Genomic DNA, 22593 nt, shown 5'->3' on the forward strand with positions numbered 1-22593 from the left:
GATAATATTGGGTCCTCATATGGATAAGGAGAAGTCACATTAAATAATTAACAGAGATGGAAATCAGGCTTATTCGTATCTAAGAGTCTAAAACAAGATTCCCAAGTAACTTATGGAAGCCAAATCTTCAATATGGAAGAGAGTAAGTCCCATTTTTAAAAATTTCATGAGAAAAATTTAGACTCACAAAGCAACCTTCCTAGGAAATTCCATTAAATCATCCTTTGTGTGTTTATTTTTTTCTCATTTAAAATCACTCCTAAAATTCAAGGGTATTCCATTCCAGATTTTTTCCTACTATATATAGATATGTAACTCCATTTTTTTCCTAATCCTTTTTTCAGCATTTCTATGTAACTCCATTTTATTTTCAACTAGGATCACATGTTTATCCTGCTTACCTTTCTTATTATATCATGAGCATTTTCTCCTTATTAAATATTCAAAAGCAATTTAAAGGCAGCCTAGAATTTTAGGATGTACATGTACCATATTATAATCATTTTTTATTCTTAAGCATTTAGTTCATTCTGATTTTTTCTTCAAAGTTGAGATTAATATTCATATATATTAATCTGTTTCCCTGATTACTTCCTCAGGATAAATTCCTAGAAATGCTAGAAGAAAGATCAACATCTTTAAGATACTTGCTACATGTTGCAAAATTGTCTCCAGAAAAGTGGTACTAGTAATTTACATTCCTACCATTATTATATAAGCAGCCTATTTCAAGGCACTGGGTTAACAATGAGCATCATCATTAAAAATAAAAAAAAGCTTCCCATTTGATAGGTGAATTATGATATCGTACTGTTTTAATTTTTGCAGAGCAGATTAATCAGTGAAGCGCATTGTCTTTGGAATTAAACAGCTAAGGGTTCAAGCTCCAGTTCTGTCAAACAGCTACATAAAAAAGCTAGTTAGATAATTTTTCTCATTTCTCACACCCAGTTGTTAAAAATATCAAAGGAGATAACATAGGTCAAGTACTTACTTACCTACTATAGTGCCTGGCATGTAATAAGCTGCCGATTACTATCATTTCCTTTTAAATATGCTGACTTGTAGGAAGTTAACAGAAGGATACAATTGTCCTGTTGGGCCAACATGTTTAAAATATAAAATCAGCCACTGCAACAGCTGATTGAACTTCTTAAAGGAAAGAGGCCAGTGGAGGAATATTTTAGTAATGGTCATAGGGAAAGGAGAGAAAATTTTATACTTGGCTTGCACGTGCCTGAAGAAGTCAGAGAATATATATTTAAGTGTTGACCTGTTTTTGACACCTGCCCTCAAACAGAGTTCTTAATTCCCATTAAGAGGGTAAAGTCTAAATTCACCATATTAAGTGGATATTATCATACTGTGGTATCTATAATAAGGACTCCTGGGAGAATTCTGAAAGGAACAGGAAACCTTGGGTAGCAAGCAAGAGAGGCTTAATAGTAGAGGAAAAGGGATCAAAAGAGATTACCCAAATTGGGGGTGGAGAGTGAGAGGTGGGGAAGGTGAGCCTTACATCAAGATAAAACAGATTATTGGATCTCAGGCATTTTCCCTAGGAGTAGTCAGGGTTGGGCCTTTGCCCAGAGGATCGCCAGTGCCTGACCTCCTGCTCTTCAAGGATGAGAAGCATACAAAGGGCCCCGTAGCAGATAATCTTCTCTCTGAAGCATCATTACTCAAAGTGCAGGTTGTGACCTATTACAGACTATGTAATCAATTTAGTGAGTATGACAAGTTTATTAAAAAATTAAATCATACAGGAAAAATAGAGTGCATCACATGTAGTAGTATAGTATTCTGCCTCATAGTACCTCACTTAATATTTCATAGAAGTTAAATTAAAATTATTTCATTTGGGGACTATATACTTCAATTCTAAACTAAAACTGTTATAAACTTTAGTTAGTTTCATTTCTTTTGAGATAACATTGTATTATTTACTTCTTCCAAGAATTACTCTCGGTCAACAATTATGTCAAGTTATATACCACATACTTCAGTGCTACCCAGAGTAACATCCTTTAGAAACATTTATGACAATAAAGTAGTCAATTACACATGAAATAATTCTACCAATTTGCTAACCTCAAGTTTTATACCATATAACAAAATAGATAACCTGTATTTTATAAGGAAATACCTTAATGCATTCATATGGCTTAAATTTCTAAGTCTCCTACAAAGAAATTAGGAAAATCATTAATATTTCTAATAAAACAGATGAGCAGTCAGTTGTTAGTAAGTCTCTTTTCAAAAATTATTTGCTTACAACATCAGAACAAAATTTCTATTCTATTTTAAAAAAGTGCTAGGAAAAAAGCTGCATTCAAAATAAAGAGAGCCAGACATGGTGGCTCACACCTGTAATCCCAGCATTTTAGGAAGCTGAGGTGGGAGGATCACTTGAGGCCAGGAATTTGAAACCAGCCTGAGCAACACAGCAAGACCCTATCTCTACACAAATATAAAAATAAATTAGCTGGGCATGGTGGTATGCTACCTATAGACTCAGCGACTAGGGAGGCTGAGGCAGGAGGATCGCTTGAGCCCAGTAGTTCAAGGTTACAGTGAGCTATAATCGAGCCATTGCATTCCAGCCTGGGCAACAGAGTGAGATCTCATCTCTTAAAAAAATAAAGAGGTTATATAGGTTACCTACATCCAACCCAAGGTGTGTTCAGGCAAAGGTTTCTTCCAGTTTTAAAATGACAAAGTCTATAGTTTTCCCTTTAATTTCGTAAACACAAAAATGCTCGTTCACAGTTTAAAGTTTTAAAAGAAATGGTTATCATCCAAAGCCTTTTAAGTATTTTCTCACATTTGCACAATAACAATATTTCAATTTATTCTTCTGAAACATCTGTAAAAGGTTCTGAAGTATCTCTAAAAGACTGAAAAATAAGTATCATTTTATGTATCATATACACTCCACAGGATATATGAGGCGGCTTCCTTTCTTTTGCCCTGCCTTCTTAGGAAAAACATTGTGGTCAGAGACTTGGTCTGGCCTTGTCCTTTGTACCTTACTTCCTCAGACCTCAGGAGAGGGGTTTCAAGCAGAGAGAATGGCTGGGCAGGACTCCAGGCCATATTCAATATGACAACCAAATTCAGAAAATATAAGTAATATTTTAGCTTCTCAATGCTTTAATTTTCTCCTTAAGATATAAGGCATATATGTACATTAGAATAAAGTCTTACTCTGTATGCTGTCCAAAATACCACTGAAATATCTTTTATTTGTGAAGAGATAAAAAACAGTTGAAATCAGTTTCCAGAATAAGAAAAATTTTACTTTACCACATTTCTCAAATTGAAAGCTTTGAAAATATGTACTTAAGCTTGGGGACTCTGTGCTGTCAATTCAGATAGTATTTTTTCCCCTTAATCTTTTGACTTATTTAATAATTCAGACAAAAACTACATTCTAAATATCTTCAGTAAAATCTTCCCCTATAGTTCTTGGTGGATGTGATATCAGGTACATATTAAGTTCAAAACATCAATTTTTATTTAAGCATCTAGTACTTACTCAAGGAGGAACCGTGTAAAACTGCACAGTTGGGACAGTGATACAGGTCAATGTCAACAGCATGATGTTCCTCTACTCCGACACAGCTAAGACAAAGAAAAATAAAGTCAATATGTCAGTAAGTTGAAAATATTAACTATAATACAGTGGTTAGAATTTAGCTGAGAAATGTACAACAACCTCACCAACACATTTTGTAGAGCACAGAAACATATATAAGGAGAAATTTTATTCTCTTCTTTACAAGCTTGCTAAATGATTGTGGGGAAGAATGTACCCAAATATATGCGAAGTGATTCACTCTTAGCAGCAGCAGAGACATCAGAAATAACTAATTGCATGCCATAAAATCCTCAACCATTATGTAAATGCCACCTGTTATAGAATGAATGTCAGTAAGATATGAGTCAAAAGATAAATCATAATAAAAATCCGAAAATTATTTTGAGCTGAACAATGAAAATACTACATCACAAAATTTGTGAGATGAAGAGCTTATAAACAGAAATGTATAGCTTTAAATGCATGTGTTAGAAAAAAGAGGCTGAAATTAATGAGCCAAACATCCACCTCAAGAAGTTACAAAAAGAATAGCAAAATAAACCTTAAAAACAGAGACAGAAGGAAAAATAAAGGTAAGAGGAGAAATTGATAACAAAGAAAACAAACATGTAATAGGGCATTAAAGCCAAAAATGGATTCTTTGAAAAGATTTACAAAATCGGCAAACCTCAAGCAAGATCAAGGTAAAAGAGAGAAGACATAAATAATCAACATTAGGAATGAAAGAGAGCTATTACAAAAGAGGATATTATGAACAATTTTATGCTAAGAGATTTAAAATTTTAGATATGGGCAAACCTGAATCATGAAGAAGTAGACTACGTGCATAGTCCTGTAGCTATCAATTAGTAATTTTTAAATTGACCCCACAAAGAAAACTCCAGGCCCAGATGACCTCACAAGCAAGTTCTATCAAATATTCAAGGAATAAATAATTCTGATATCATATCAAATTTGTTCCAGAGAGCAGGACAAAAGGAATTACTAACTCATTTTATAACAGCATAACCGTGGTATCACAACTTGGAAAGGATCACTATAGGTCGCTCTCACTTATGAGCAAAGATGCAAATGTCAAGTTGGGTCTATCCCAGGAATGCAAGTTGGTTTTTAACACTAAAAATCTTAATCAGTGAAACTCATCACATTCATAGATTAAAAGAAAAAAATCATACAACCATTTAAAAAGATGTAGAACAAGTATTTGACAAAATTCAACATTTACTTTATAATAAAAAAACAAACAAAACCTCTTAGCAAACTTAGAGGACACTTCCATAATCTGCAAATAACATGAAAGCAGTCACTTTAAGAACAAGACAAGAACGGCTGATATTACCACTTCTGGTGAACACTGTGCTGAAGGATTTAGCTGGTATAGTAAAATAAGAAAAATAATTAAAAGGTATAGGGATTGGAAAAGAAAAACAGAGCTATCATTTGCAAATGCTATGGTTACATTTGCAGAAAATGCAAAATAATCTATAAGTTATAAGAATCAATAAAAAGACTGCTAGATATAGTATTAGTACATAAAAAGTAATCACATTTCCATATACCAAAAAAAGTGAAATAAAGCTAAAAAGCAAGATAAAACACCATGTACAACTGTATAAAGTTGCTAAGTACACTGGAGTAAATTTAACAAAAACTATGCAAGATCTTTTAAGGAAAATTATAAAACATTATTGAGACACTTGAAAAGAAGACCTAAATAAAGATCAAGATATACATCATGATCATGGATTTGAAGTTCAATAATGTAAAGATATTAATTCTCCTCAAAGTGATTTATAGATTCAATTTAATTCCAATCAAGATCTGTGGAACCTGACAAGCCAATTCTAAAATTAATATGGAAATGTAAAAGGGCCATGAATACGCAAGGCATTCTTAGGGGAAAAAAAAAAGAAACACAAACAAAAATCTCCCAAAACTCCACCAGGTTTCAAGACTTATTTTAAAGCTACAAATATCAAGGCAATATGGAACAGATGCCAATGTCCCAAAACGGATACACGTGTATGTGGACACTTATGTATAACATATGAGCACTGAAGAGCACACGGCAAGAATAGACTTTTCAATGAGGTTGGACACTTTTTATATATCTGTAAGGGAAACAAAACGAAATTAGACACCTATCTTGCAACATAAAAGATTCCAAAATAGATTTTAAAACCAAACACATACAAAAGGACAAAGTATAAAGGTGTATAACGTAATACAGAAAATACCTTTATGACTCAGTGGCAGGAAGAGTTGCTTAATCAAAACACAAAAAGCACTTTCCATAAGGGGAAAAACTGGTAACTTCAGAGACATTAAAATAACTTCTGTTCGTTAAACTATAGAGAGCGAAATAATAAGCCAGAGTAGTAGAAGACATTACAATACAGATAACCACCAATGGAATTATACCCAGAATATAATCAACTCCTACAAATCAATAAGAAAAAAAGAGAACAAATACAAAAATGAACAAAAGACTTGAATAGGCACCTCATACAAGAAAATCTAGTGGCTGATACACACATGAAAAGGTATGCAGCAACCTTATAAATAACTGGAGGAAACATAAATTAAAAGCACAATAAACTACTTCAACATACCCACCAGACCGGCTAAAACTAAAATGTCTGATGATACCAAACACTGAAGATGATGTGGAGTAACAGGAACTTTAATATACTACTGGCTGCAGTATAATCTATACAGCCATTTTGGAAAACAATTTTTCATCAAAACTAAAGAATCATATATTCTATGACCAAGCAATTCCTCTTTTAGGTAAATATACCTTAAAGAAACATGCACATGTAAAATGAATAAATTACAGTATATTCTCATAACAGAATTATATATGGCAATGAAAATGAAAGGAGTATAGCCCCATGCAATAAATCAGCAAATTTTACAAATTAATCAACATTGAGTTTAAAAAAGATATAAAAGAATATATACAGTATATTTTATTTATGCATGAAGTTCAAAACCATGGAAAGCTGAAGTACAGAGTTTAGGGATAATAAAGCTATAATGAAAAGCAAAGAACTTTCTTAACAGTAGGACAGTAGTTTCCTCTAGGGAGTTGTGATTTGGAGAGGATGGGAAAGGTGTCCTGAAGTCCTGAGTGCTTGTTATTACATGTGTGCATATTTGCTAATTATTCATTAAACTGTACCATTTATGTTTTAGACACTTTATTGTTATTTCACAATTAAAATACCTTTAAGGATAAATTCTACCTACAACCGTGTAAAAAATTAAACAAACAAAAATCTTGAAATGTATTAATCTGATAACTATAACAAAATATCAAAAACAATGAATCAGAGATCTCCGGGTACCCCAAAACAAGTCTATTTCTCACCCAGAAGAACTCCAATATACTTATTCACTTAACAACCTTTGAAGGCGCTGCAATCCCAAAAAGTCAAAACCAACTAGATGTCAAAAAATAACATGACATTGCTGTTTGAATATTGAACTCATGTAACTAAATCAAGTAATTACAATTTGCTTTTGAGTAGAACTGAAATTTGCTTTATTTGTCCAATTTGGGTTTACTTCATTTTTTTCCCACAGAAAGCAAAAGGTAAATATGCTAATTGTTTAAAAAGTTTTTTTTTAACTGAAAGACTACAAATTTCCAATCCAACAAAATAAGCCTTATGCAAAATCTTATACATATTTATATACCATTCATTCCCTTGGTCCATAGTTTCTTATAAGAGACTCAAAAAGGTTTCTGTAACCCAAAGAAAAACCTTAAGAATCACTAGATGGAGGATTCTCACTTCCCTATTTAAAACTCACTTAACAAAGCTACAGTAATCAAGACAGTGTGGTACTGGGATATGGACAGACATACAGATCAATGGAACAGAATGGAAAGTCCAGAATTAAACCCTTACATTTGTGCCAACTGATTTCTGACAACAGTGCCAAGATCATTAATGGAGAAAGAACAGTTTGTTCAACAAATGGTACTGAGACAACTCACATGCAAAAGAATGCACCTGGACCTCTACCATACACTGTATATGAAAATTAGCTCAGATGAATCACAGACCTAAATTTAAGAGCTAAAACTATAAAATTCCTGAAACAAAGCATTAAGAGAAAATCTTCAAGGCCTTTAATCAGGATATGGTTTCTTAGTTCTGATACCAAATACACACAGGATAAAAGAAAAAATAAGTAAACTAGACTTCACACTACAGTCTGAAGGCTTTTGTTTCTCAGCTTAGTTTGGTGTGAGAAAATCAGCTAAGTATGGAAAGAAGTAGAAACGTGTGAGGAAAGAAAGTATAAAATGGTTGATATGGAGAATGAAAGACCAAGAAACTCAGTAACATTGCCAGGTAATGTTGAGAACCCACCTAAGGTTAGTAATAATGAATTCCAAAACTTTCTGCACAGTTATATGATTTTTTTTTTCAGCAATGTTCAGCCATATGGTACAGGCCCAGAGTAGGATGTTGGGTCCATCCAGAGTTGGGGTTTTTGTAGGTAAAGACCAGAAAGGGAATCTCAGATATTTACAAGGGAATTAATATAATGATGGCCCATGAAATTTAAGCTGGACAAAAGAAGTGTAGAGACAGAAGGTAGTGAGAAAATGGTGAGATGATCTGAGGGGCCTGCATGTGCTCCCAGCATTGAGTCCGTGGAAAGCCCTGAGCAGGTGATCTGTAAGGAGTAGAGATTATGCTCACAGAGTAGAAATGTTTAGAATTTTGACATTTCTGAGGAAGTATAGTCTGTAACAGTGATACAGTCGAAGTGTGATAACACTGCGTGGCTAAGATGGGGCAAAGAAAAAGATCACTGCAGATAAAGGCGAAGATTTGTAAGAGCTATCTCTGCATTCAATGAAACAAAGTTCAAAATCAAATTGATTTTGAAAGTGAGGTTCATTAGGTGCCAGTAATAGGTGTCACACTCCCACCAAAACAGAAACTCAAGGCTACAGATGCCAATTTGACACTTCTAGAAAAACCATGGTTTGTCCTGTCATATCTTGCCCTACCCTACCTTGACTATGGCCACATTCCTCATTCTTAGGAAATGATGGTGACACCAAAAGAATTGTGAGAAGAAAAAGGTTAGACGTATCCTGAAAAAACTAAACCAGCATATGTCATAAACTCATCTATTAACATCTAAGATGCATAAATAAGGTGACTCTCACGAGGCTTAAGGAAGAAAAAACAGACAGGGACATTCCAATTATTTAAGAACACTTTGGGCAAAACTTGGCTATTAATCCTCAAAGATCCGTGAGTTTCTCACTTCAGCTTCTACTCTTCACTCTCACCCTCGCCCACATAATCTGTTTTACTAAGATGTCAGGGATGGCTTCAGCTTTTGGCCACTTCTAATTAACTGGTAAAACACTTATATAGCCACGTTTCTTTTTAATTTTCAACACTTAATAGTAAATTTGGTATATCAGCAAAAACAGTAAATTTGAGAAATTAGTAAATCTGAAAAAACAATCCATTTAATCATACAAAATAATTTTAAAAAATCAAATTAAACATAAAAAGTTAATGTTCCTAATCAGATCTTTGAAGAGCACTAAAAGGAACATATGCTTCAGTTTCTCTTTCAATGGGAGGGATAACTTCTCCCTACTCTTTATCAAGCCCACCCACTCCACCCTTCATTCAATCCCATTAAAAAAATCATAGAATTACTACAGCTTTAATAGGTATGTTACAAGCAACCGCAGTACGACACACAAAATGCCCAACTCGGAAAGCAAATTTTGTAAAAATCACTTTCAAATCTGGCATATAACCTTCTTTAGTCTCTCCTGTTCCATTTATTTTTCTTATAAAATTTCCTTTCATATACAAATCATCACACTTTTTCCTAACAGCAAAACATTCAATGTTTATTAACCATTGTGTGTATGGGGGGGGGTGTTTCCTATGGAGTGACAATCTGACCTTTGCTAAATACCTTCCATCTATAGAAGAACAGCCTCACTGCCATTTGGTGAGCAGGGCAGTGACAACTTTAGCACTTTCTATTGTCTTAATCTTCTGAAATTGTTGCTTAGCTGGCATTTTTTTTGACACTTGATGAGAACTGAATTGAATTAATGACTAACCAGAATTCCCTAGGCTCTGCCAAACATTCTTTTTTCCTCTCAGATAATGCTCCCATTTATAGTCTCTGCTCTTGATGTTAGAAGAGTGGGTGGTCAAATTCTTTAAGATCTTACAGTCAGTGGACTTCATTAGATATTCCTCTTGCTTCAAATGCTCTCCCCATTATTCACCGAGCAATTTTACACTACCTAGTCTTCAAAGTCCAACCCAAATTCTTCCTCCTTGGTGAAACTTCAATTGATCATGCCACAGAAACCCTTCAACATTTTATTGATAATACATTTCCTACTAAAAGAGAAAGGCAGAAGAAAAAACCCATACTTCCACTTATTTATGGCCAAATACTGAGCTATTTTATATACCCTATTTTATGAATTGAGCTCTTGAAGACTTCTGTCTCAGTACCAAGTAGACAATCACAGTAATTTCTGTTGATTATTAACTGTGCTGCAAACTCACTTGACAACCATTGTTGTAGTAAAGGTTTTTAAAAGTCTGTTTGGCTTGAATTTTTTAAAACTTTGGTACACAAACTAAAGGTAACAGTTGGTAAAAAGGGAAAGATGTTTCAACATACAAATTAGATTTTTCATCTTTCCTTAGACGGTACAAGGCTATGGTGATGAAATTTAGACATAGGAAATTCTGCTTCAGTACTAGTTTCACATGTGTATCAGAAATTCACTTTCTCATCCAAACCACCTAAACTACTCAACTTCTTCTTCACTATGGCATCTGACATAATCAGAGGGCCGAGTCATTGTGTGCCACTGAAGTCCCACACTAATATCAACCTCGGGGGATGGGGAATAGCCTTTGAGGTGAATCAACTCCAGGAAAATAGAGGATAGTTTATAACTTGCTCTTCCTATTTCCTTTCATATCTTAACTCTGAGGTCAGTTTAGGTGAGGCAAGGCCTATCCAGTCTAGTTCCATGCTACCAGATAAACAAGTATCAATTGGCTTTAATGGGAAGCATAGATTATGGAATTAGAAAGACCTGGTTTGATTTCTAGCTCTTCTTGTTCTGACTTTCAGCAAGTTTTATAATCCCCCTAAGCAGAAGTTCCCCTAGGATTAAATAGGACAGTGCATGCAAATATGTAAAGCATAGGATTAAGTATATAGTAAGCAATGGCATAGTGAATATATTAAGTAATAAGTGGCAGTTATTATTATTATTATGGTTCTGTTAGGTACCAGTCAATCCACATTCCCCTCATCAACAGCTTATTAGCTATGAGGCTTGAGTCTAAGTAGGAAACTGGGCTTTTATGATTGGGTTTAATATTTTTTTCTTTAATGATGTCTCTTCATAGCACATAATAGGCACTCAAATGGCTATGCTTCAATAAAAAAAGAGAGAGTATTCAATTTTTAATTGAATTTTGATGGTTGAGTCAGTCTGTCTATGTCAGAATCCTGGCTCACCCACTTAGTAGCTGTGTGACTTTGGGTGACTTACTTTACCTGTTTTTCAGTCTCCTCATCTGTAAAGATAGAAGATGGTAACAGTACCTCTTTCAAAGGATTGTTAAGAAAATTAATTAATATACATTAAATGCTTAGAATGAAAACTATAGACCAATGGTTTTGTTGGTTCGAAAGCCTTATTAGCTAGCCAGTAAGAATAAGGCTTAATAATTGACTTAATAAGTTGACATTCTTACTACAAGTACTAGGATGCCAAAGGGTACTTTCACTTATAAATTGTTAACAGTTTTATACAATGTTTTAATCCTAAAATATATCACTTTATTACCAGGTATTGCCTAAGGTAAAAATTTATAATTTGTACATATGAAATATTTTCAGTGAAAAATCAAACTGGTAATTTATGATTAAATTCAGAAAAACCCAATTTCTGTTATTTTCTTGCTGACATATAAAACTATTTTCACAAAATTTAATGCTTTTCTTTATAAATTGAGTATGCCATATTTCGACTTTTGTGAAGATTATATTTTTGACACATTAAAGCTATTTATTGACATATTACGTGCTCAACTATTATACATTTAACAAGCGGTCTGAATTAAGTGCATACTCTGAACCAAATTCCTTTGGTTCACAATAATTTCAGAAGATTAGACACTTTGCCTACCTCTGACAGCTTGGGCTCATGCTTCCAATTGTCCCAAGGCCCCCCGAGTTATTTCCAACCAGCTGACTAAGAGCATCTGTGTTAGTAAGTGTGAAGGGAGGAAGACAATAGAAAAAGGAATTGAACAAAGAACATGAGAGGAAAATAAGGGGGTTGAAGAACCAAGAGGTAAACTCAGTGGCACAAAATATATCCCCTAAAAAGCTGAAAATCCAGCTGGTCCAAAGGTAGTGAGTTATCTCAATTGATTGTTCAAATCGGTTACAGACTGGAACTCTGTGTGCTACTCTTTCCCCTCTTCTCACTACTGCACTTGACTAGTCTTTGAAAATAAACATTTTTTTAAAAGCTGAAAATCCAGTTGACAAGTTTCTAGTGAAATTTTTCCCTGATAAATATGAGAAACATATACATCAAATACGATTTACATGGTGCTTGAGTACAGAAAACATGCTTGTTATTTTGTTTGTCACTGACACCTAGCATACAAAGTGGGCAATGCAAATAGTAAATGGATTCTTATGAATAAGCACAAATAAACCATTCTCCCATGAAAGTAATGATTTCTATTAGAATGTTCTAAAGAAGGAATAGGTATTTAACATTTCTGAAATATCCAAAAAGCTAAATATATTTGCTTTTTTCAGTATCCTGTGGTCATTCCACCAGTCATTCACCCATCTACTTTTTGCCTAAGACTACTCTGCCAGGCGTGATGGCATGCGCCTATAATCGTAGCTACGAGGGAGGTTCAGGTGGGAGGATCACTTGAGCCCAGGAATTCAAAACTAGCCGTCTCTGAAAGAAAATAATAATAAAATGACCATTCTTTTATTTATAATGAGTAATACAGCAAATAAATGCTATCCCAAATATTATGTGAGAATTTAAGAACTTTGTAAATCACCTTGGGGGAGAAAAAACTTGCCATCGTAATAAAGGATAAACAGTATCAATTTCGTAAAGGTTTGCTTGGCAATGTTTTTAAGTTAACAAAGGACAGAATTAAAAAGCATATTATCAGTATTGTCTATCTGAAGTATATACATATCAGTATGAGGATCTACAATAGATGTGAATATTTACATGCATCTCTTACACATAGGTATTAGAGTGAAAGACATGTAGAAGAAAGTGATTCCTTTTGTAGAGCAAGTTTTATGGTATAATTTACTACTTGCTTCTCTGGCCATTTCCACCACCCTTTACTTAGGGAAAGGTGAAACAGCAGTGAGCACCTCTAGCCAAAGGTGGAAAATGGAAAAATCTTTCTGTTTCTACCTGATTCAACCATCACACAGTGTCCCCTCAATAAATAAATAATTATACCCTGTTGCCTTCTTATGTTTTTGACTGATGAATTCCACCTAATAACTGTAGCAAGGAAGGAACATTATACAAAAGTTACTATCTAGAAGTACATGAAATGTTTACTGAGTCCAGTTCCCTGTGAAATGCAGGATTTCAGGAATTAACATTGCAAGAAAACTTTCTAAAACCCCTTTAGCCCTCAGTCTACCTGTAGCTCCCAGACTTGGCTGTGCACTAGAATTCCCTGTAGAGATTTTACAAGCTGCTACTACACGGCCTTTCAAAAGAATGAAGTACCTCTATAAGAAGGGATATGAAAAGATCTCCAAGATACACTATAAAGCAACAGAAGCCAGGTGAAGAACAGTTTGCATAATATGCCCCCCCCCCCCGCACCCCGCTTTATAAACAAACGCAAGGTATATGTCTGGAAGAAATTGGTAGCAGTGGTTGCCTCTGAGAAAGAAAATTGAGTGGATGCAGAATGGACAAGAGGGAGAACTGCTTTTCATCATATAACCTTCTCTATATCCTCTGAAATTTGCACTATGCATTATTTTAAAAAAGAAAAACACATTCTGAGCCCCACCTTCCATCTACTGGGAAAAGTTAATGGGTGTGGCCCAATAATCTGTATTCTTAACAAGCTCCCCAGGTGATTCTTTTGCTGCAAGCTGAGCAGAGAAATGGTATTGGGGAACTACTGATCTAAAACCCTGGCATAAATGCTGGCATAACGCCTAACTCACAGGCATTTCCTATGAAAACTCTGTTACTCCAATTAGACTTTAAGCTCCTTAAAGACATGGGTAATATTTAATAATTCAGAATTTCCTATTCCCCGCAGATCTACCTAAAGCTGATTACACAGATTCTCATAAAATATTTACTGATTGACACAAAGCAGGAATACCAAGCATATCAGGAAGGCATTAGTTTGGGCTACTATCCTGGAGCCTGTTTAAAGGTAAATTTTGTTTCCTCTTCTTACCAGGGTCTGAGAAAGAAAAATAAATAAATAAGTGCAAATTTTGCAGATATAAAGGGGTAGAAAATGAACATGAGGGGAAAAAACATAAAACTGATGAAATTTTTTCCCAAGATCTTGTTCTGAAATGTCTGTATCTTTTGTCAACAAAAAAGGATGCAGTATTTCTTGACTATTTACATTCAGTTATAAGTACAATTCTGTTGTACAAATGTATATATTATGCCCATTTACTTGGTTTTCCTCTCATGTAGCTCCTAAGTGTCCCTATCTTAACCTGATTTTCCAAACAAGATATCTAATAAAAGAATAGATAGATAGACTATAAATAGAAATAAACAGATTTTCCAAAGATGAACCAATAGCCATCAGAAACTTTACAATCCATTCAAGCCAGCAATAGTATGTTGGAAAAAAAAAAAAAAAAAAGAAACTTTCCAATCTATTTGACAGTTTTATTTCCCATTGTGAGTGCAGGAAGGAAAGCTGTATTTTCTAGGGCTTAATGACACCTACAGATGATTTTATACAGGAATAAGAGATAATAGCAACTTATACATCAAGGACACTTAGGGATGAGTCAACTACAAAGGACAGTCAACTAAAGCAGATCAAGCAGATCCAGTTTTCCCACTAACTGTTCTCATCTCATAAATGGTCTTCAGAGTCCACATCTAAGGGGAAAGGCCACATGCCAAGCCAAGCCAAGAGAAAGGATTCATATTAAGGACCTTTCTGTTGGGACAGAGACTAAGGTAGCATTCTAAGGGGGAATTAATATCCTTAGTATGCTTCTCCACTCTTGATGAAGAATGAGCTACTACATTAGGAGTCTGAACCATAGAAATCTTGACATAACCCATAACAAATATTCCTACATGGAATTTTATATATGACCCAGAAATCTCAAAGAATTTCAATATAGTTACAAATCAGAAGTATCCATCAAAAGCAAAATAGGTAGTACTGAGTTGTCCAGAAAAGGCCAACGGCAAGCACTGGACCATCCTGTTTCAAAACATATAGGTCAGGGCAATATGTAAAGTATATAATATGTAAGAAAGACTTTTTACCTATTCACCCGTTGGATCCTTTCAAAAGATAATTTGTCATTATAGTTTCCTCAAACTCCATTTTGTAATTCTTGATTTTCACTAGAGGTCAGATGATGGATGACTGGCAAATGTAAGAAAAATACAGGCAGTCCTTGCTTTGCATGGTTGTGCAGGACCATAAAAGTATAACTATATAAGCTTAAATCATGCAAAGCAATCTTAATAATCAATGGGGGAAATTACAATTGTTCTGTGACCTTTAAAAATGTTTGTCAAAGCATTAAAAACTCTCTTACTGTTGGTTATAACGTATAGAGAAATAAAAAATAGTAAAACCAATATTTCTTTAGTACACTGTAATTTAAAACATTATGCCATTTAGTGTGCCTTCACTAAGTGCCTCTGGCTGCATGTCTAGAGTCTCTCAAATAGCGGCAGCAGCAACATTCCCACTGTTGATTACTTATTTTATTACTCCATTTATGCTCAATTGGATTTCACTTTCAGAGTTATCACTTTTTGTTTCTTTGCTACATTTTTGTCTTTACTGGCCAGTTCCCTCTTTATTATCCATTTTGGTAATAGGTCATGCGGGTTTATTACGGGGGCGGGGGGGGGAGGGAGGCAGCACGACGACACACTTTCCTGTCTACGTGTGCACTGAAGAACAGATGCATATCTGTTATTTATGCAGTGATTTCTGATCTGTATACTGAAGAGCTGGCAGCAATATTTGTACTGCATGCACTCATGGTAATATATTATAGTGACTGAAATTTGAATCCTGGGGACTAGTGTTATTCAACTAAACCATGTTAACTGAAATCAGCGCACATCAAAACCACATAAAGCAAGGACGGCCTATATAGCATTCACTAAAAGAGCACTTTTTAAACTGTGTCCCATAGGAGTCAAGGTTATTCACAAAAATTCCATAGTTCATAAGACTGGGAGACACTGAGCTGAGATCAAATCACCTTTATCTACTAGCAGGACTTCTCAGAAAATTCAACAAGTTAATGAGCACTTTGAATTTCTACGATGAGGATCTAGCATAAGTGAAAAATACTGCACTAGACCTCAAGTCTTTCTCTTTTGACATGAAACACTTCACAGGCTATTATTTTCCACCTTGGGAAATTGCTTTAGAAATTAATTTTCAAATTCACCAGCTGTGAAAGGTTCATTATAAATTTAATGTTTTTATAATTACAATTGTTACAATTTTATAATTTAAATTTACAAAATTAAAACATTATTTTAATGTTTCAGAATCTTACAATTGGTACAAAGTAATAAGTCAAATGTATGTAAAAACATTTATTATAAAATAAATCAATAAATCAAATGTATGGTAAAACCACCCCCTAAACATAGGGGACCAAACTAGCTGCAGCATTAGCAAGCATTTACTGAATACCAGCAAAGTACATGTTAATGCAATGTATACAAACCAAAGAAGTCAACAAGTGATCGCATACTAAAACTTTTTAAAACTATCTTTTTAATCTTTTTTTTTTTTTGAGACAGAGTCTTACTCTGCTGCCCAGGCTAGAGTGAGTGTCGTGGCGTCAGCCTAGCTCACAGCAACCTCAGACTCCTGGGCTCAAGCGATCCTCCTGCCTCAGCCTCCTGAGTAGCTGAACTACAGGCATGTGCCACCATGCCTGGCTAATTTTTTCTATATATATTTTTAGCTGCTCATATAATTTCTTTCTATTTTTAGTAGAGATGGGGGGGAGGTCTCGCTCTTGCTCAGGCTGGTCTCGAACTCCTGAGCTCAAACAATCCACCCGCCTCGGCCTCCCAGAGTGCTAGGATTACAGGCGTGAGCCACCACGCCGGGCCCTAGCTTTTTAATCTTAAAAGATACTTATTGAAGATATTTGTTTCCAATTACCCTTACTACAATGTAATTAAGAATTTATAGGGCACTTTCTAGGCTGCAGTATAAAGACAGAGTATCCTTACCTTAAGGAGCTGCCAATTTTGTTCAAAAGACATTATCTATATAAGAAGCAAGATATATCATATTTCTAAGCAAGTCATCTGATTTTTTTTTTCTGGGTAAATTACCTAGGAGTCAGGACTACCCTTATCTACAAGGCAGAGCTTCTGTCCTAGGGTGAGAATTCAAAGCTACAACCTAGCACCACAAGCACTCTGACTTCAAAAATTCCAACCTTGCCTGCCAGATGTATTTCAATATCTGCCAAATCCTTTTGGCATAGCTTGACTCCATTCCTGGCTAGGCCCATCCTCTTGTCACCAATGTATCGGAATACAAGTGCGCAATTTAAGAAGACCTGTTGTCTGTTTCCACATGGAAATGTTAAGTTTTGCTCTAGTTAAGAAAATAGAAAATAAGAAGCAGGCAGTGAGGGCTGCTCACAGCAGACTAAGAGGCAGCAGGAAAAAGAAATCACAAGGAAGGAGATAAAACACTATCAATAAATGCCCACTGGTCTGGGGGCAATTTAGTGCACAAACGGCCCAACAGCCCAGAAGGTACAGAAAATAACTAAGGTCCATGATACTCTGTCATGAAAATTAAATTCTATTCTACTAAGAAGAGTACAACATATCTGTCAAAATCCTCCTAAAAACAGCTGACACATTAAGAAGCTTATCTCCTGAGTAACTTTTCTGAGGACACTCAGGTACAATTTCACAAGTAGCACCTTCAGTTAATAAATAGGAAAATCCTATTTAAATAAACCATAGCCTTCCTCAAAGATGGTAAAGTGGTTGCTAGTTTTCCTATATGCTAATTACTCTGTGAAATGTTAACACTTTATTGCAACTGTTCCCATGCTAAAGGTTACTTGCCACTATGGTATGTTTCTAGCCTTTTGAAAATGAAGGGATTCCAAAAGAAGGGAGAAAAAAATTACAACAGCAACAAACAGCTTCAGATTAAAATCATATCCCATGTAAACTTCAAGGCAGGATATCTTTTCAAGGTAGCAGGACCAGAAAACTATTCAATGAGGTAAGAAAGCAGCTTTCATTTTCTACTTTGAGAGCCATGTTCACAATGCATATGCACATAGGTATAAGTAAATGAAATCACATTGCGCAGGCATTATTAATACACAAATATGACTATCATGTCAAAAATCTGTTATCAATGAAACCTAAACTCTATTTTCAAACCCAACATCTCTTCCTTATGACTTTTTTTCTCATTAATAGTTTATCTACTGGTTTAGGTTGGAGTCCCCTAGAAGCAGATCCTGAGACATGGATCTGAATGCAGGCATTCATATGAGAGGTGATCCCTGGAAGGGGAATGGAAAAGTAAGACAAGAAGGATAGGTCTCCATGGCAGGTACCTGAATACCCCTTTGGGGACATCTGGAGGACCATGTAGAAGGGGCTTCAGAATGGTCCCACCCAAGGGAAGAGGAAGCTAGGTATTTACCTATTATCTCTGACAATGGTTGAGGGCTATCCCAGAGGCATTAACTCCCCAGCATTTCCAGTCTGCTTACAAAGCTGCTGAGCTCCTGTAGCAAGAGAAAGCCCTCAGGCCAGGTATCAGATGCTTTCAGCAAGAAGTATTCCACAGATAGAGATAGAGATAGAGACTGAGACAGAGATAGAGACAGAGATGACGACAAAGAAACCCAGGAAATGGGTGGGGCTCCTACAGGGCTTGCTACATATGTAAAATTCTAGTCTAGCCAAACTTCTATGCACACACACTGAACTTGCCCATTCCTTGTACAGATAGGCTCATCTTCCTACTCACTGTCTTCTCTACCCTTGTGTTATCCCAGCATTCTCTCTGGGATAAATACTTAATAAGAATATACATTAAAAAGTATAACGGCTATTTGTTATACTTATTTTATATTTATTTATAGGTAAATAGGTATAGATTAAGTAAATAACACTTAAGCAATATATGATACTTAATTCCTGTACACAGTTTAAAGACAAAATTGTCCAACTTGATAAGGAAGTCCACAATTGATTTGTGTAGGAGGAAAAGAACCATATGTGGATCTCAGGAATTCTCTGGAGGGAAAAATAATCATTCCTAGCAACTTAATATATGTCAGTTCCAAAGACACACATAAAATTGATGGGTTTTAAAGGCAAATTTTGTCCAACCACTGAGGGGAGTCTCAGCTCTAGGCTGAACTATGGTAGTAAAGTAGGCAGCATTGGACTCCATTCTCCTAATTTTCTGTTGTTTCCTCTACCTTTGTTTGCATCCAGCCTCTGGTAGGAGAGGTCAGATCTCTTGATCTGAACTTGCTTTCTCGGTTTTCTCATTCTTTGAACCCCTTATTGGAATTGATCATCCCCTTAAAGCTCCAGAGTCTCACACCTCTTTCCCTCAGGATCACTTGTTGGGGCTGCCCATCTCTTCACGAGTATAAGCACCTCAGCCCCAGGAATCTATATACAGATGCTTCTCGACTTATAATGGGATTGCCTCCTGACAAGCCTATTGTAAATTTGAAAAATCCTAAATCCATAAATTGGGGACTGTACTGTACTTATTTCTTGCCAGTCTGCAGAATATTTTATTTTTCAGCTTCAACCCTGGCCCCAGCAGTACTGCTGATACATTCACTAGTTCTAACACTCCGAGAGGTTCTTTCAAGGACAGAATGAAGGAAGACTGTGGTATAATACAAGCTTCCTAGTACTTTAAGATCAAGTGATGTTAGAGTATAGGTAACTTTTCTTCCCTTTCCATCCCTTTTTCTCCACCAGATCAATGACTTTTTATTTCATTTACCACTATCATATTGCAAGCTTTCCTTGGCCACCATCACTGTTTCTGCCATATCATGTAATGCTCTTCATATTTTTTAACATTTTTTCTTTAAAACAACTTTAGATGGATTTAGTTTTCAAAATTTAGTTTTGTCCTAAACAGAGGTATCTGTTAAATCATGTCTGTGATGCTCATGATGCATTTTAATATGTATAAGATATATTATTGAAATAAGGAATCTTTATTAACTAAAACATTTTCCTGTAAGATTGTCAGAAGGGTAATGATGATTGATAGAAGAATAACAACAGACACAGGGGAAGGGTACAGGTTTTTTTTTTTTTTTTTTTTTTTGGAAGTAAAGGATTGAGGAACTTAACCAATTGAGAATGGCCATACAAAGCAGGAGTCCCAGCAGAATTTGTCCCATTGGCAGGATAAGCTTCCTTGCCATAAAGATGCCCTGTTGTCAATGATAATGCTGACTGGGATCAGGATCCCATGAGGTCCAGCTGTTCTCATGGTGATGAAGGTGCTGGGGTCCTGTTGATTCCTCCTTATTCTAATGGTGACCTTGTCTACCCAACAGGTGTGAATAACCGCTCACAACTTTAGGACATTCCTCATATTTATGGCAAGATTGCGTGAATTGAACTTCAGCTTCTCAGGTGTCTTTTATTTATTTATTTATTTATTTTTGAGACAGAGTCTCATTCTGTTCCCCGGACTAGAGTGCTGTGGCATCAGCCTAGCTCACAGCAACCTCAAACTCCTGGGCTCAAGCAATCCTCCTGCCTTAGCCTCCCAAGTAGCTGGGACTCCAGGCATGCGCCACCATGCCTGCCTAATTTTTTCTATATGTATTTTTAGCTGTCCAGATAATTTCTTTCTATTTTTTTGTTTAGTAGAGACGGGGTCTTGCTCTTACTCAGGGTGGTCTTGAACTCCTGACCTTGAGTGATCCTCCCACCTCAGCCTCCCAGAGTGCCAGGATTACAGGCGTGAGCCACCATGCCTGGCCTCTCAGGTGTCTTAGATATGCATAACTCTACACTTCGGTAGACCTTGAATTAGATCAATGAAAAGTTACTAAGAAGTTTTTGTATATACCCACTGTAAAGAAAAGGGGTTCTTAAATGACTCAAAGTAACATATATTCTTGAAATAAATGACAATTTTTTCCCTTTAGAATTTTTTGTTCTAGTAATTGTTCTTGAACTGTCAGCGTTAAACATTTATATGTGAGCTACAGTTGCCAAAGTTTTCTCTATTCCATCCATGCCACTGACCAGAAAATAGGAAAAGAAAAAGAAAAAAAAGGAAAAAAAGTTTGCTCTAATATGGAAAGATCTATTTTCAGATTTAGGAAATTTCTGGAAATTTACAATGCTAGAAACTTACCTTAAGGATACCCAAATGCTCGCCAAGAATAAAGATAAACATACACACAATATATACATATATACAATATATCTCCTGCATCATAGTTAAATAGTAAGAAAAAATAGAGAGAGAAACCAGCTTAAGAATCCACCAGCAGAGGACCAGATAAATTATGGTAAATCCACAGAATGGAAATCTATGAAACCATTAAAAAGAATGAAATATCTGTACCTGCTGATATGAAAAGCTACCCTACATCTCCAGAATATTTTAATAAACAAAAAAGAGTAAGGTATGGAGCCATATATAATAATATGATCCCTTCCTTCTGCATGGAAACTCAAAACTGTTAATGGTGTTCACTGTTGGTGGAAGGGGATTATAGGAAAGAGAAAAGAGATTTTCACTTTTCTTTTTTTACCTCTCTGTATTGCTTTAATTTCTTACCAGATCTTTTTTGTTTTGGTTTGTTTTGTTTTATAATGACAGGTTATGTGGTCAAAGGAGACCTGGATCCTTTTTTGTACTCGTCTTTTTACTTCTCTGTATTGCTTAATATTATATATTAAATTATATTTCTCTAGTAATAGTTATCCTTTAAATAATAATCAATAGAGGTTGCTAATGAGTCTGTTGATTTTAAAAAAGTGATAATGGGAAAGAATCAAGCATTGAATTTTGCCTCTCCTATACAAACTGTACAACTAGGAAACAAAAGAGTAGAAGGAAAATTTTCTCTTTACAGAAGTACTTCAGCTAATAAAAGAAGAAGGAGTTTTATAATTAAAATATCATTTGGCAACTGCTAACGAGTTGATATTGACATTGATCAATGGCTGCAAACTTGACAAAAGAGAAACAATTAGATATTTTACGCCTCCTGATTAGCTTCCTGATAGAAGACCATATCACCCACTGTGATGAAATATTCTTGGAGGGAAAAGTCTGAATCTGATCAAGCTTCTCTAGACCCAACCAATTTACAGGAAAGACAGGAACATGTTACCCGAAAGAGAGGAACATGTTAAAATACACTGTAGGGATGTAATCTGCAAAATCCAGAATGTGGAAAATTTTATGGGATAAACAGCCACTTCCTGCAACAAAGAGCTTGCAAGGGGGAAAAAAGGAGACCTAAAAGGAAAAGGATCAGAGTTTCTTAACAGAAGCACTACTGACATTTTGGAACAGATCATTCTTTCTGGTGGGGGCTATCCAGGGCAGGATGTTTGCAGCATCCCTGCCCTCTACATACTAGATGCCAGTAGCAACCACCTTCCTGCCCCAAAT

The 22593-nt window shown here is 35.4% G+C and overlaps 1 protein-coding gene across 1 annotated transcript in view; it reads right to left on the minus strand.

The window, feature by feature from the left end:
* KDM7A (lysine demethylase 7A) overlaps window positions 1–22593 on the minus strand; it is a 73377-nt gene that overhangs the window by 38638 nt on the left and 12146 nt on the right. Inside the window, exon 2 of the mRNA XM_069461791.1 lies at window positions 3539–3624. Within this exon, the coding sequence (XP_069317892.1) occupies window positions 3539–3624 (86 nt within the window). The remainder of the gene's footprint in view (window positions 1–3538; window positions 3625–22593) is intronic.

The sequence above is a fragment of the Eulemur rufifrons genome, chromosome 29 (genome assembly GCF_041146395.1).
Source record: "Eulemur rufifrons isolate Redbay chromosome 29, OSU_ERuf_1, whole genome shotgun sequence".
Taxonomy (NCBI): Eukaryota; Metazoa; Chordata; class Mammalia; order Primates; family Lemuridae; genus Eulemur; species Eulemur rufifrons.